General features: G+C 51.0%; 1 protein-coding gene across 1 annotated transcript in view; it reads right to left on the reverse strand.

Annotated features, from left to right (window-relative positions):
* The window catches only part of EPHA10 (EPH receptor A10), a 147,453-nt gene extending 136,633 nt beyond the window's left edge, over positions 1-10,820 (reverse strand). The window contains exon 1 of the mRNA XM_075908666.1: positions 10,442-10,820. Coding sequence (XP_075764781.1) covers positions 10,442-10,520 — 79 coding nt within the window. The 5' untranslated portion in view covers positions 10,521-10,820. The remainder of the gene's footprint in view (positions 1-10,441) is intronic.
* Between the last annotated feature and the right edge of the window lie 4,717 nt (positions 10,821-15,537).

Below are 15,537 nucleotides of genomic sequence, written 5' to 3' on the forward strand. Positions count from 1 at the left end.
CAACTCCTATGACCATACATTAGCATCAAGTCAGTAAGCCAAGGCAGAGTTCAGTTGTGCTAGGTACACCCAGAGCCCTATTTACATCGGACACTGCAGGGCTCCGCCTGCCTTGGTCACTGGGAGGTTGGCTCTAGTGGGAACTACAGGCATTCTGTTTGGGGAGAGTCAACCTAGGGGCTCAAAGCATCTAAATCAGGGGTGGGGCTTGTCTGGATCCAGCCCCTGAGGCTCAGGGCTCTGACCCCAGCAAGAAAGAGCTGGGGCTTCAGCCCCTCCCACCCTCTCAGTGGGGCTGGAGTGCAAGCACTGGCTCCCCACTATGGAGGGGAGGTAGGCGGAGAGCCCCAAGCCTTGCAAGCCAGAGCCAGATCTGACCTTCCGGCTCTGCCTGGCATGGGGAGAAAGCAGCTCCACTCCCCCTCTCTCCAGCTGGGAAAACAGCAAGACAGCAAAGCACTGCCTGGAGGCTATTCCCCCACTGCTCCGATTGGCCAAAATTGCAGCCAATAGGAGCAGCATGTGGCAGTGCCTGGGAGAGGCAGAAGACATGGAACTACGTGCGTCCCCAAGGAGCTGCACCAAGTAAGCGCCCTTCATTGCCCAGATGCCACACCATCACCACGCTCCTACACTCCCCCTCCTGCCCAGACCCCCCATCCCCAGCCCACTCCTGCACCCTCCTTCTGTCCCGCATCCACACTTCACTCCTGCATTCTACCTCCCACCCAGACCCCTCTCAATCCCTAGTCCGCTCCTGCAACTCTCCCCCGCCTAGACCCCGCCATCCCCCATTCCACTCTTGCACCCTATCTCCCACCCAACCCTTCCACCCCGCATCACGCTCCTGCACTCTACCACCCTCCCAGACCCACGAACCCCCAACTGACTCCTGCACCCTCCCTCCCATCCAGTCCCCACACCCCAAGTCCACTTCCCAGCAGCCCCCTCTCACACATTGCACCCCTCATTTTTGGCTCTACCCAAGAGCCGAAAAGGGCCCACAAAACTACTAGCCCAGGCTCCCTAGGCTTTGGTGTGCGAGGGGAATGTGGGCTTTCTTTCTTTCTGTATCTCAATCAGGGGCCACATCAGTGAGGTGGGTTCAGTGAGGTGGGCTTATTTGGGATTTTTTTGCTTTGCTTCTCACTTTTGTGATTTTTCTGTGGATCTGTGCCCTCCGGTCTTGATCTAAATGACAGCTTTAAGGTAAATGCACTGGGATAATCTTATTAAAAGGCCAATAAAGTAGGTTTACACTGACAAGCTGTCGGCCTGACTGCCTGAGTTTCCAGTCAGCCTCCTGGGAGCAGAGACAATTGCGTGGGTGGCTCATTCATGGGGCTAGTTGCAATAGAGGATTTCACCTTCTTGTGTTTTGCTTGGGGGTTAAGAGGTCACAGATTCACCCCCACTACTGCTCCTGGCTATACAATGCTAACTCTCTCCTGCCAAGAGGGAACTTCAGTTGACCTACGAGCTGCATTAGATCGAATAAAAATAATCCTGCTCTCTGATGCAGCACCCGGGACGGTGACTCTATTTAATTTGTTAAATCAGTGAAGCCAAATAGCCAGAGCTCTTACTCTGCAAAAATCAGAGTGTGTGAAAACCTCCATATTGGTGCAATAAACTACTTTTATGATGGTCTATTATTTTAAATCGTACGCCTGGCTGTAACTGTGTTTGCTCCTACTAGCTTACTCTGAATAGTTTGCACATGCTGGAAAAGGGCACTTTATCACAGTGCAACAGCAATGGCTGCAAGATATCCGAACAGAATAATGAAACCACCCATATCGGAATGACCCCAGGGTCTCTGGTGACATGAAGCTCAGGATTCATACACAAATTCTCTTTGCGTTGGCTGAGATGGAGCTGTTGGTCCAGGCTGAGTACAGCTATGCTTGAAGGTGTGGGCTTGCAACAGAGTGTAAAGGGTTAACACTGACAGTCTCTGGACTGCCAGGCAGTTTTATACCTAGGATATCATGCACATATCTGCGCCAATCCTTCTCAAAAATAAGCAAAACTCATAATCAAGGTCAACCGAATTCTGACCATATTTGGAGAGCTCTATCCAGTATTATATACTGCACACCTAAACTCCGTCTTGGCTGACTGAATTGATGCTATTGTACAGTTAAGTTTTAGAAGGATGAGAATATCTACCAGTCCTTAGAAAGCTGATGATTGACGTGCTACATGCATTCCATAAAATCCTTGCACGTTATAGTTAGACACTTAAGCGTCATTCTTCTGCCTCTCCGTGTCTCCGACATCTGCCTGCAGTTTCCTTGTATGTCTGGGTAATAAGCAGGCTCTTGTTGAAACACATATATTGAAGACTCAGGCATATAAACTCTCTTCATAACCATCATCCACAGACTGAGAACCAGTTTATTCTGTTGGATTCCACTCATCCGTTGCTAACAACGTTCATTCAAGCTCTTTTCCTCTCAAAGCAAGTGGTTCTGTCTCCTGGACTTCTCAGGAGTGACAAAAAGATGAGGCAAACCAAGAAGTGAATACTGATTCCCACCAAGTACATCCCATCCTGGAAAGCTACAGAGGGCACCCACAGAGACAAGCAAGTGTCTTGGAAATTGAATAAGCAGGTTGGGCAGAACCCTTCCTGGTCCTTGTGGAGCCACTGTGAAAGTTGAGTAGCTTTCCAACAACGGGCAGAAGTACAGGGATACCACTGTGTAACACACACAGCGCCTGGCACACTGCAGCACTGGAGGCTGAAACAGTGCAGCAAACCTCACTAGGCTCAGTGCCCAAGTTCTCCAGAGGAGTTAAAAAATCCCAAACCCCTCTCTAATGTGGGGCCCCGACTGAGAAGGAGAAATTCACTCCTCACATTCCCTTCACACACCAGAACCTACGGGGGCCCAGGCTAGTAGACTGTGTGTGCTCCAGCCCCGTAGCAGGGGAGGCAAGGGGGCTGGAGCACCAGCACAGGTTCCCCAATGCTGGGGGGAGCCCCGAACCTTCAGGGCCAGATCCATGCAAGCCAGGGGCCACATCCAGCCCACGGGCCTTTGGATCCTCACCCCTGCTCTAAAGCCAGAGAGAAGCATTAAGGTCAATTCAGTACTGTACAGGCAGTCCCCGGGTTACGTACAAGATAGGGACTGTAGGTTTGTTCTTAAGTTGAATCTGTATGTAAGTCGGAACTGGCGTCCAGATTCAGCCGCTGCTGAAACTGACCGCCAGTTCTGACTTACATACAGAATCAACTTAAGAACCCCAGGCGTCCCCAAGTCAGCTGCTGCTGAAACTGATCAGCAGCTGATTCCAGGAAGCCCGGGGCAGAGCAACTCCTGAAACTGACCAGCAGCGGCTGAATCAGGACCTGGGGCAGAGCAGCTGGGGTGCTGCCGGGTTGGTCCAGTAGTGCCCAGAGCGGCGCTGCAGGACCAATCGGCAGCGCCCCAGCTGCTCTGCCCCAGGGTCCAAAACAAAAGCCTGGTCTGCTGGAGGGGGGGCACACTAGCTGCGCCCCCCCTCCCCCAGCAGACCAGGGACACGGGGAGCAGAGCCGCAGCGGCAGCGGGGTGCGGCGCCTCTGAGGCTTTGCTCTGGCAAAATCTCAGAGGTGCGGGACCCCGCCGTGGCTGCAGCTTCAGTCCCAGTGCCTGTGGTCTGCTGGGGACGGTCCCCAGCAGACCACAGGCACCCGGACTGAAGCGGCAGCAGCGGAGGGTTCCCGCGCTTCTGAGGCTTTGCTCTGGCAAAGCCTCAGAAGCGCGGGAACCCGCCTGGTGCCCCTGGTCTGCTGGAGACGGTCTCCAGCAGACCAGGGGCACCAGAGCAGCTTACGAACGGGGCTTTCTTGCCCCGGAGCTCGCAGGTAGCAATCCGCCACCTCGACCTCCGGGGCGAGAAAGCCCCGTTCGTAAGTGCGGATCCGACATAAGTCGGATCGGCGTAAGTCGGGGACTGCCTGTAGTGAGTTGCCCAGACCAGAGGAAGAGCTATGTGTAAGCGCTCTCTCTCTCTCCCTCCCCCCCCCCCCCCCACCTGGTCTCTTTTCTATACTGGGATTGACACGGCTACAACCTCAGCACACTTCCAACACTCATTCTTGTGTCTCCCTACTTATAAGGTTGAGAAGCATAAACAAGACTGTTTCACAGAAAGTTCCAAATTCCACAAGAACCTAAAGGAAAAGGAAAAGATTGGAGCTAAAGATTAGAGGCAAAGTTAATGCAACCCGTGTCAGGAAATGAATAGGTGCGATCAGTAGGATTACTTGGCATGAAAAAGCTGCAGCAGCCAGAGGGCGTCACTAGAGTGAAGCAGAGCCAAAAACATGCAAGGCTGGCGGCCAGTAAACTGCTTTCTTCCAAGGAACTGCACCTGCCCTAACTATACTGAGAGAAGACAGGCAGAGAAGCTCTCAAAGCCTGAGGAGCCAAATTGTTCAGTCAAATGATTATGTCCAAAAACCAGTGCTGCAGCTTTATGGTGGGGGTCATTTTAATTGCAGATCAATATTAACAAAGCCTGATTTTAAACATGAACCTTGCCACCACACTGCCATCAGATCCCACTGGGCTTGCGGCACGTTTCCAAGCATGTACTTCAGTCTTGCTTGGTGGAATGTTTTCAGACACTGATGCTGTCACCACACTCCCAGATGGATGTGGTGGCCAGGAGAGTTCTGTAAGATTTGGGGCACCAATATAGTATTTTACGCATTTAAATGCCAACAAGAGACCTGGATGAAGAGTGAAAGAGGCAAAAGGAAAGAGAACAGATTCATTGCATCACAAAGTAACCACTAGGAACTTTTTAACTTCAACAAAAGAGTTTTCCTGCCCAGAATTCACCGTGAGCAGGTCTACCATGCAGCCAAGATCCAGGTTTGTTGCACAGGACAGAATGGGGGTCAGACCAAAATTCAACCTTGGTTTCAGCCACAGAACAAGAGCAGCTGCAGCAAATGCCATCCTTTATGGTCCTAGAAGAAACAGAGAAACCCAAGGCAGAAATGTTCTTAGGAGTGCAGGGACTGCTGCTCAGTATGATAAACTTCTACCAAGTCCCGGATTAGGATTCAGCTCCTGCATGTGAAAATCCCACTGCTTCTTAGTTACAAGAGTGGATCAGGCCGTGCCTTTAAAAGCAACAGCTCTCTGACCCAAATAGTTGCCTGGTAGCTCTTCCAGCAATAGCTTAGTTCTAAAAGTTACCTTGCCTAGGAGATGCTGGGCAAATCTTAAGATTCGCTGTCCAGCCTCTCCTACCAAGGACCTCTGCTGTGAAGGGAATGGTGCAGTCATTCAGAGGAGTTCTGGCTCCTCTCCCCCACAGGAGTTTGTAAAAGCATCAGGCACATGCAAGACAGATTAGTTAGATCAATGAGTGATAAATCAAAACACTACCCATCAGTACAACTGTGCCAGTAGAAAGCACAGATCTCCATGTTAGGGGAAAAGCAGAGTCCAACACAATCTGAAAGCAAGAGGCAGAATGGAGGAAAAAAACAGTTTGCAATGCCATTTCTTGGACAGAATACTGACTACATCATTCAACATCCTCTAGGGCAGCAGCAGGCAATAACTGGCCCACGGGCCAGATGCTGTATGCCAGGGTTAGCCCCTTGCAGGATGCTGCTGCTGTTTTTACCGGTGCATCTGTGGGCACAGATGCTTGCAGCTCCCATATGGCCGTGAATTGCTGTTCCCAGCAGGGAAGTAAAATCCCATTTCATTAGTTAACTGGCTAAACAGGGCAGCCGGGGGGCTGCTCCAGCCCCCAACAGTTAACAGTAACCAGTAAGCATTGCCTGTTAAGGGTGAGGCTTTCCAGTTAACCTATTACTCATTAAAATCTCCAATTCCCACCCAGTGGAAGCTGTGGGGAGCAGCGTCCCAGTCCGTGTCACTTCCTGCAGCTCCCATTGGCTGGGAACCCTGGAGCCACACGTAAATAAAACGGCAGAGGCCCACCAGCGGCTAACCGCCTCTGTCTTATTGCCCACCTCCACTTTACTGCCCGGGCCACTTCACACCACAGTGCAACACTGAGCACCAGCTTCACCGTGTGAATGGGAATTTTAGCAATACTAGGGACCCTAATGTATTTTAACCACATCTCTTCTGAAATTCAAAAGCAATTGAATTAAGCTTCACTGGGCTCGTTTGAAAAAGCATGTGAATTCCTAGCCATTTATTCACCTGCTTTATATGAGATGAAACATGTTGCTGAAAGCAGATCAATATGCTATAGACAGATTGAATTCAATGGTTTTGAGTGTGAAAGCAAAGCAAGAAAGTGGCAGAGGGAGACAGACATGAGCATAGAACAAAGCAGCCTATATCAGCTTTCCTCCTAGGTCATTTTAAGTACCTCCAGAGGGCAAGTTCAGATAGCTGCTGTGGAAACCAAGTGTAAAGAAAAGGAACTTGCCAGCAAGCATTTCCAGGTGATCAGAGCATTTAGACAGAATCTTATGCTTCAATATAGCTTCCACATGCATCCTGTTATTTGTATTGTTAACCATTAATGCAGCATCAGAGCTTTGCATTGCAGGAGAGGGTCACTGCCCCAAGGAACTCTCTTTCTAAAGAAGATACAGAACACAGCAGTGATGGATACAGGGAGAAGGTAAGAAGCTTAAAATATAAGCCAGTTATTAGTATGACCATAGCGGGGAGAGGCCCTGCAGTGCAGGGCACAAGCACAGAGTGGGCTAGCCCCAACACTGAAGAGTTTACCATCTAAGCAGACAAGAGAAAGGAAGGATTAGCGTCACTGTTTAAAGGGGCGGAACTGAGGTAAGCAAATCTGATCTGTTCAGATGCTTTTAAGCACATACTGAGCTAGGAGGAGGAGCTGACAGCCAGGAGGGGAGGTCAATGATGAAAAGCATGGGGGGGGGGGAGTCTTTTCAGGCACAGGGAGCATCATGACCTAAAAGTCTGATGAAGACTCAAAGGAAGCAATAAGGAACAAGAGCAGAGTACAGCACCTGAGATGGACAAGGACAGGGAAGACGTGAGGGCAGAGGAATGGGGGATTAGAGAGAAGGCTGCTGCCTAAATGTCGTACAGCAAGCACAGTTCTAAAGCTGCAGGAGTTCACTTTCTTTCCTCCTTTCCAATCTCAGCTGTGTATTTTTAATCAGATACAGTCCCATCCCAGTGATGGGTACACTCAGTCTCTCGGCAGAGTTCCAGTGACAGCCACTGTCTGCAGCGTTGCTCTTGATCATTTATTCAACACCTGGAGGAGGCAGTCAGTATTGACAAATTTGTGTGTCTGTCTACAGATAAATATATTGCTGACTAGGGGTATGTCTAGATAACATGCCTCTGCAGACAGAGGCATGTAAATTAGACACACCAACACAGTCAATGAAGCGGGGATTTAAATATCCCCCGCTTCATTAAAATAAAAATGGCTGTCGCGCTGTGCCGGCTCAGCTGATTGTCGGCACAGCGCGGCAGTCAAGACGCAGATCAGTCGACAGGGAAAGCCACTGTCGACCGACCCCTTATGCCTCGAGAAACCCTGTTTCTCCCCCGCTTCATTGACTATGTCGGTATGTCTAATTTACGTGCCTCTGTCGGCAGAGGCATGTAGTCTAGACATACCCTAAGTGATCAAATGGGGAACTGCACATAAAATCCAGGGGACAGTTTTGGAAGCCAAAAGTCAGGTGGCTTCCCGGAAATCCAAAATGAAGTATGCTCTGAAGTATACAATTCCAAAGAACCTACCCTGCACAGGCAGTGGAAACAAAAGCATCAGTTCACACTTTGTCACATAAAACAAAGCAGAGTCATGCAGTTTAATGCAATAGGAGTAATGTGGCACCTACACATACAGGAAATGAGCAGCTATACCTGACCACAGTTTATTACCAAGATCTCCTCTGGATTAATTCAAGAAAGGAAAAGGAATTTAGTCCAGAGTTTCCACTCTAGAGAGTATTATAGTCACGTGATGAGGAGAATTTCAGGATTCTACATTCCTCTGTATACCACAGCAAAACAGAATGATTCTCCAACTGTACATATGCATAGCAAAGAGGAGGGAAAAAACCTCCTGTCATATTGGAGAACTTGCGTTAGCTACCTGAATTACGAACTTTTATCATAGAGGGCCCAATTCATAAATTGTGTTCTCACTTAGTCCAATACTACAGGTCACAGCACTGGTCACAGCACTACTTCCAATCTCTTTATGAGTATGTCCTATTAGTTCACCTGAATGATTATTATGCCTAAGGTACACAATCTGAAGAGTTTAGTTTACTAGATTATCCAACCATTCAGAGTCTTGGAATTCAGAGTTAGTTACGAGTGATTCTTCTGTTCACATCACCAGATGTCCACCTTCTACACTCTCCTTAAGCAATGGGATTATAACCCAGCAAACACAGTAAAAATTAATCATATAAGGATGAAAGCTTTTGATGGTTTGTTCTTGGAAAGGGTAAAACTACTGCCCAATCTTTAAGCCACATACTTCTCTCGGATAAATTAAACATTAATAGATCTAGGTATACAAGAACTGAAAATTCACTGATTACCCTACGCTGTAACCTTTTCCATTCTCTGGCCATAAAGAATATCTAAACTGCCTCTGTTATTCTGTGTTTCAAGCCAGAGCTGAGGAAAAGCTCTGTGTAAGTTCAAAACCTTATCTTTGTCACCAATAGAAGTAGGTCCAATAAAAGGTATTACCTCCCCCACCTTGACTGTCTCTGTGTTATTCTGTCAATTAAAATAGGAATTATAACTGCACAGCATAATGAAATTCACCTACCTTGACATACTCTATTGTCCCCAGAATAGCACAAATACAATATTAAAAGTCATGTCTTTACAACCACAAATCGACAGATCTCCCATGATTTTGCATTATATATGTTCTCTCTAGATACTGATCTATTCTCCCATAAATTATGAATCACGGGAAGTTCACACGGCCAGAATAATAGGCTGCAGAGATTTTGGATCTTGGAGGCAGATTGCTCAAAAAGTCAACAGCTGGGAGGGTGCACATGTTTCCCAATCTGCTTATTTTCCCCATTCTGCCTTTTCTCTTCACACGGTAGCACACAGAACTAGCACAAAAAACAGGGGCTTCTTGTAAAGAAGGCAAGTGCCAAAGAGAATTACCTGTGCAAGAGATCTCCAGGCACAAGATAGAAAGGGAGGAGGCACTGAGACAAGGGGGATGGGATGAGTCCAGGACAGACACCCCACAGAAGGGAAGGCTTCCTGCGACTCCACTCCCATGTTCCCAGCCTCCAGCTACCCTCCTCTCTGTTCAGGGGAAGGGAAAGGAGGATGAGGACTAGCTGCTCTTCACAGACACACGCAGGAAATGCAATTTACGTTGACAACTATTTATAAACATGCGGGGAAAACTATTTATATGCAGTTGCATTTCCCACATCTCCATCTCCTCATCTCCAAACCATTCCCCACTCTTCAATGTCCCTGTTTTGGCTAATGGCCCTCCTAGCGAGGCTGGGCGATAACTACATAGGGCACAGAGAGCTATAAAATGCTCACTTCAATGCCCAGCTCCCGTCTCAGTGACAATCAGAACCCTCTCACCAATCCCCCACCCACATAGATATTTGCTGTGGCACCCCTCTCTCCCAATGCCCCTTCCTCACGTGGCCTGCAGGCTGCCCCTACTCGCCCTCTCCCCCACACTGTCCCAATCATCCCACAGATTGGCCCTGCTTAGCCCCATCCTGCTCTTCCCAACACGACCCAAACCATCCTACGCGTTGCCAATGCTCAGTCCAACACGGCCCCATCCCACCCTCACCGACACTGTCCCAACAGAGTCCACGCAATCATGGTGCCCCATCTGCCTCTGCACCCCTGATCCCCCGGCACCCCGCTCCCAACCCCCTCCCACCCCCATGCCAGCTGACCCCCTCAGCACCAGGATGCCCCCTCCCCCGACCCCCCACGCCCCCCCCCCACACTGGTGTCCCACCAGCTCCCACACACTGAGCCCACACCATGCCTTGCCCCCCAACCAACCCCCACACCTTGCCCTGCCCCCCATCCAGACCCCCCCGCCCTGCCCCCATCCAGACCCTCCCGCCCCCTACAGACCACCCCACCATACCCCCCCCACCCAGACCTCCTGCCGTGCCCACCACACATCGCATTGCCCCCCACACACACACGCCCCGCCTTGCCCCCCCTAACTGCCCCTCCACACGCCCCGCCTTGCCCCCCCTAACGGCCCCCCCACACGCCCCGCCTTGCCCCCCCTAACTGCCCCCCACACGCCCCGCCTTGCCCCCCCCAAACGCCCCTCCACACGCCCCGCCTTGCCCCCCCAACTGCCCCTCCACACACGCCCCGCCTTGCCCCCCCCTAACTGCCCCCCCACACGCCCCGCCTTGCCCCCCCCAACTGCCCCCCCCCAAACGCCCCGCCAGACTCACCCTCCTCGGCGGCGGCCCCGGGCAGCAGCAGCAGCAGCAGCAGCAGCCGCACGAGGAAGCCGCCTCCGCCCGTCTCCATGGTGCTGCCGACTCCGCGCGGCTCCGGCTGCCGCTGCCGCCTGCCTCATGCCGGCAGCTCCCCCGCCCGCCCCGCGCCCGGCCGCCGAGCCCGCTCCCTCAGAGCCCGCCCCGCCCCCTGGCCGCCGGGCCAATGGGGGCCGAGGGCGGGGGCAGGCGCGGCCACTCGCTGCGAGGGGAGGAGCGCGAGGGAAAGGGGCGCGGCGACAACCCGCGCCGACCAATCACAGCGGCAAGCGCTCGGGTAGGGCGGGGCGCGGATGGAGAGCAGCCACTCGCGGCGGGTGGCAGGGGCAAAGCGAGTGAGGGTGCAGCCGCCCATAAGTGAGCGCCGCGAAGGGGATGGGGCAGCTACTCAGCAGGGAGGGGCGTGGTCAGGCGAGCACAGCAGCCATTCAGAGAAGAGGGCATGGAGGGGGCGGGGAGAGGGCCTGCCGTTCAGCAAGCGGGGGGCGAATCAGCACCTAGGGCGGGTGTCCGTGCCAGCCAATAACAGGCGAGGGGCGGAGCCCAGGGTGCGCTTTGTAATGTTGAAGTTTGTCAATGGGTGGGGTTCGCCCTTCCCTATTGACCGGCCTTGGGGCGAGAGCTGCGCTGCTCGGGGCAGGCGAGCTGGGTGGAGGGGCTAGGGACTCCTGCAATGGGGGGAGCAGGATGTGGGGGGCTCCTGGATTGAGAGAGCTGGATTTGGGGGGGGGCTTCTGGATTGGGAGAAGTTGTGGGGGGCTCCTGGATTGAGGGAGTTGGAAGTTAGAACATAACATAAGAACATAAGAACGGCCGTACTGGGTCAGATTAAAGGTCCATCTAGCCCAGTATCCTGTCTGCCGACAGTGGCCAGCACCAGGTGCCCCAGAGAGGGTGGACTGAAGACAATGATCAAGCGATTTGTCTCCTGCCATCTCTCTCCAGCCTCTGACAAACAGAGGCCAAGGACACCATTTTATCCCCTGGCTAATAGCTTTTTATGGACCTAACCTCCATGAAATTATCTAGCTTCTCTTTAAACTCTATTATACAGGCAGTCCCCGGGTTACGTACAAGATAGGGACTATAGGTTTGTTCTTAAGTTGAATTTGTATGTAAGTTGGAACTGGCTCCAGATTCAGCTGCTGCCACTGAAACTGACCAGGGGCTGACTACAGGAAGCCGGAGGCAGAGTTGCTCTGCCCCCAGCTTCCTGGAATCAGCCTGATCAGTTTCAACAGCTGCTGAATCTGGAGCCTCGGACAGAACAGCTGGGGCACTGCCCGGTAGGTTCCCACAGGACCAACCCGGCAGCACCCCAGCTGCTCTACCCGAGGCGTCCCGCAACAAAAGCCTGGTCTGCTGGGGGGGGCGCACTAGCTGCGCCCCCTCCCCCCCAGCAGACCAGGGAGACCTGAGCAAAGCCGCACAGGTGGAGGGACCCCGCCGCCCGTGTGGCTTTGCTCCTTTGCCCCCGAGCAAAGCCGCACAGGCGGCGGGATGCCGCCTCTGCGGCTTTGCTCCTGTCTCCCTGGTCTGCTGGGGGGGCCCAGCAAAGCCGCTGGACCCCCCCAGCAGACCAGGGGGACAGGAGCAAAGCCACCCAGGCGGCGGGGGTCCCGCTGCCTGGGCGGCTTTGCTCCCGGGAAAACGAGCAAAGACGCCCAGGCAGCGGCTTTGCTCGGGTGTCCCTGGTCTGCTGGGGGGGTCTAGCAGCTTTGCTGGACCCCCCCAGCAGACCAGGGGGACAGGAGCAAAGCCGCCCAGGCGGCGGGGGTCCTGCTGCCTGGACGGCTTTTCTCCCAGGCAAACGAGCAAAGCTGCCCAGGCGGCGGCTTTGCTCGGGTGTCCCTGGTCTGCTGGGGGGGTCCAGCCCAGCAGACCAGGGAGACCGAGAGAAGCTTTTCTCTCCCCGGAGGACCCGCCGCCCGTGAGCTCCGGGGTGAGAAAAGCCCCGTTCATAAGTGCGGATCTGACATAAGTCGGATCCGCCTAAGTCGGGGACTGCCTGTAGTCCTAGCCTTCACAGCCTCCTCTGGCAAGGAGTTCCACAGGTTGACTACACGCTGTGTGAAGAAGAACTTTCTTTTATTAGTTTTAAACCTGCTCCCCATTAATTTCATTTGGTGTCCTCTAGTTCTTCTATTTAGGGAACTAATAAATAACTTTTCTTTTTTCACCCTCTCCACACCACTCATGATTTTATATACCTCTATCATATCCCCCCTCAGTCTCCTCTTTTCTAAACTGAAAAGTCCCAGTCTCTTTAATCTCTCCTCATATGGTACCCGTTCCAAACCCCTAATCATTTTAGTTGCCCTTTTCTGAACCCTTTTCAAGGCCAAAATATCTTTTTTGAGGTGAGGAGACCACATCTGTACACAGTATTCAAGATGTGGACGTACCATAGTTTTATACAGGGGCAGTAAGTTATTCTGGGTCTTATTTTCTATCCCTTTCCTAATAATTCCTAGCATCCTATTTGCCTTTTTGACCGCCGCTGCACACTGTGTGGAAGTTTTCAGAGAACTGTCCATGATAACTCCAAGATCTCTTTCCTTATTTGTCACAGCCAAATTAGCCCCCATCATACTATACGTATAGTTGGGTTATTTTTCCCGATGTGCATTACTTTACACTTATCCACATTAAATTTCATTTGCCATTTTGTTGCCCAATCGCTCAGTTTGGTGAGATCTTCTTGGAGTCCCTCACAGTCTGCTTCTGTCTTGACTATCCTAAACAGTTTTGTATCATCTGCAAACTTTACTACCTCACTGCTTAGCCCTTTCTCGGGGTTGGGGGGAGTTCCTAGATTGAGGGTTCAAAGGGAAACAGGGAGCTCTGCTGTTAGCATAGTTGAGTGCTGGGGTGTGTGGATTAAGTTGGGAGAGCTCTGTGATAGGGGGGCTCCTGGATTGTGAGATCTGAGGGAGTTGGGGGTGCTCTGGGATTGGTGGTTCTGGGAATGAGCACCTGGGAGCACCGGTGAACTGGGATCTCTGGGATTAGCAGAGTTAAGAGTGCCAAGGGCTCTGATATTGGGCAGGGGGAAACTGAGGGGCTCCGGGATCTGTAGTGGATTTTGGAACCCTGTGGCTCAGAGGTGCTGGGTGGTGCAGTACAGCCACTCTATAGGTTTGGGGATTCAGTGAGCTCTAGACTGCCAAATTCTAGGCAGGACAAGTGGCTCATTGGAGCTCAGAGCCAAGTCTAAATCCCTCAGTGTAGGTTGCAGGGTGCAGGTGTCAATGTACAATTCAGAGTCATGCAGGTCCAACTGCTCTAAAAGCTAGAAGCTCCTCCTATTCATGTGGATGAGTTGGTGATTCTGAAATCTAACACCTACACCCAAGTGTCCTAGAAAAAGAGATGGACAGCTGTGCATGCAGAAGGGACTTGTCTGCCTAATTCATATACACAGTTACTTCAGTCCCACTCATAAGTGGCCACTTAAGGGCAGAAATATCAGCGATCCTAAAAATATAATTACTATGTCAGGGTCATAGTTTGCCCTCAATATCAATGGGAAATACACTGGAGAGTATTGTGAGTCCTAGTAGTCACAGTGCATCTACCCTAATTAAAAATGTAATTTGGCCCTCTCCATTGAATGAGCTTAGCTCCCTAGTGCAGTTAATGAAAAATTAGTAAATGGATAATCTACAAAAAGTGCCATGTCAGGGTTTATTTTGTAAAATCAAACCCAGTAACTGGGGAGAGTTGAATCTTTTCTCCGTTCATTCAAAACCCCAGAGTAGCTCCGCTTTTGTCCGTGTCTGCTTTAGAACAATAAACAGGAGCAGGTCTAGAAAATCAAATTAACCATAAGAAGTTAGGCTATATTTGTTAATAAATAGTAAGTTTCTTAGTTTTCTGATGGTAAACCAGAAAAAGAACACTGCTCTCGCATCACCCTATAGTCAAACTCACTAAAATCCCCAGATATCAGACAGAATTTTGATTGGCTTCTCAGCCCGTTACCAGTCAGACTCAGTTCTGCGTGTCATAATAAATTGGATTCATTTGATACGGTTATTGCAGCTATATTAAAATATGCCTTGAGCCCTAGTTACAGAACACTGTATTCCTAATATTATTAATAAATATGCATAATGAAAGCTATGTTGTTAGTGCTAGTGTGGAAATGTGGTGCGCTCTTTATGTAACTGCTAATAAGCAGGGTGAGTGTTTGAATATTTATTTGAAGTCAGTAGAGCTTCGTGCAAGTTCTGAGGTCTGACAGTACACAGCTCATCGCAGGATCAGCATCTAAATGTGCAAAATCTTATCATGACAAATCCTCATGTCATACTTTCTGTAGTTGAAATCAGTCCTCTTTCAACCCAAACGGTGGTTTTAAAAAAAAAAGTATGTAAGTTATGTGTGTAAGTTAATAGAGCAAGACACAGAGACATGAATTTCAAACAGGTGTTTTGGGTTATGGCCAATTCGCATTCTCCCCAAGACTGTGCAAGTAGAAAAGGTATCCATACTGACTGTATAGACTGGACCAGTGTGGTGCATATCTGAGGTTGTAGGGCACAAAGGAGGAGCCCAGGGAATAGTACAGTACAGGTTACTCCTTTAAAAGTCAGGATTCTCTGGTCTGGCAATGTCTGTGGTCTGACATAACCAAAAATTTTCTAGGATCAGAGAATCACAGTAGGCTGCAGGAGGGTGGGGGCCTAAGAGCCGGCGTGCAGCAAAGTTCGGCTGCGGGGTGTGGAATACGAGCCGTCACGTGGCTAATCTGGGCTGCAGGGGGTGGGCAGTGATCCGGCGCATGGCTCAGATGGACTGGGAGCTGGCAGGTGGGAGGAGCCAGGAAACCAGGAAGAGGGACTGGCGGTGGCCGGGGAGGTGGGTAGCAAGGCATCTGGAGGCCTGAAATGACCTCCCCTAGTCTGGAAAAATCCCTTATCCAGGACCAGAGGGCTGTGACTAGGATTTTCTGGAAGGGAGATTCAGGTCTCAAAAGTGAGAAACAACCAGTTTCACTCACCCCCACAAAGACATTCAAGGTTATTTTTCTTAGTATTTTTCTCTAA

Source organism: Pelodiscus sinensis, chromosome 25, assembly GCF_049634645.1.
Source record: "Pelodiscus sinensis isolate JC-2024 chromosome 25, ASM4963464v1, whole genome shotgun sequence".
In the NCBI taxonomy this organism is placed as follows: Eukaryota; Metazoa; Chordata; order Testudines; family Trionychidae; genus Pelodiscus; species Pelodiscus sinensis.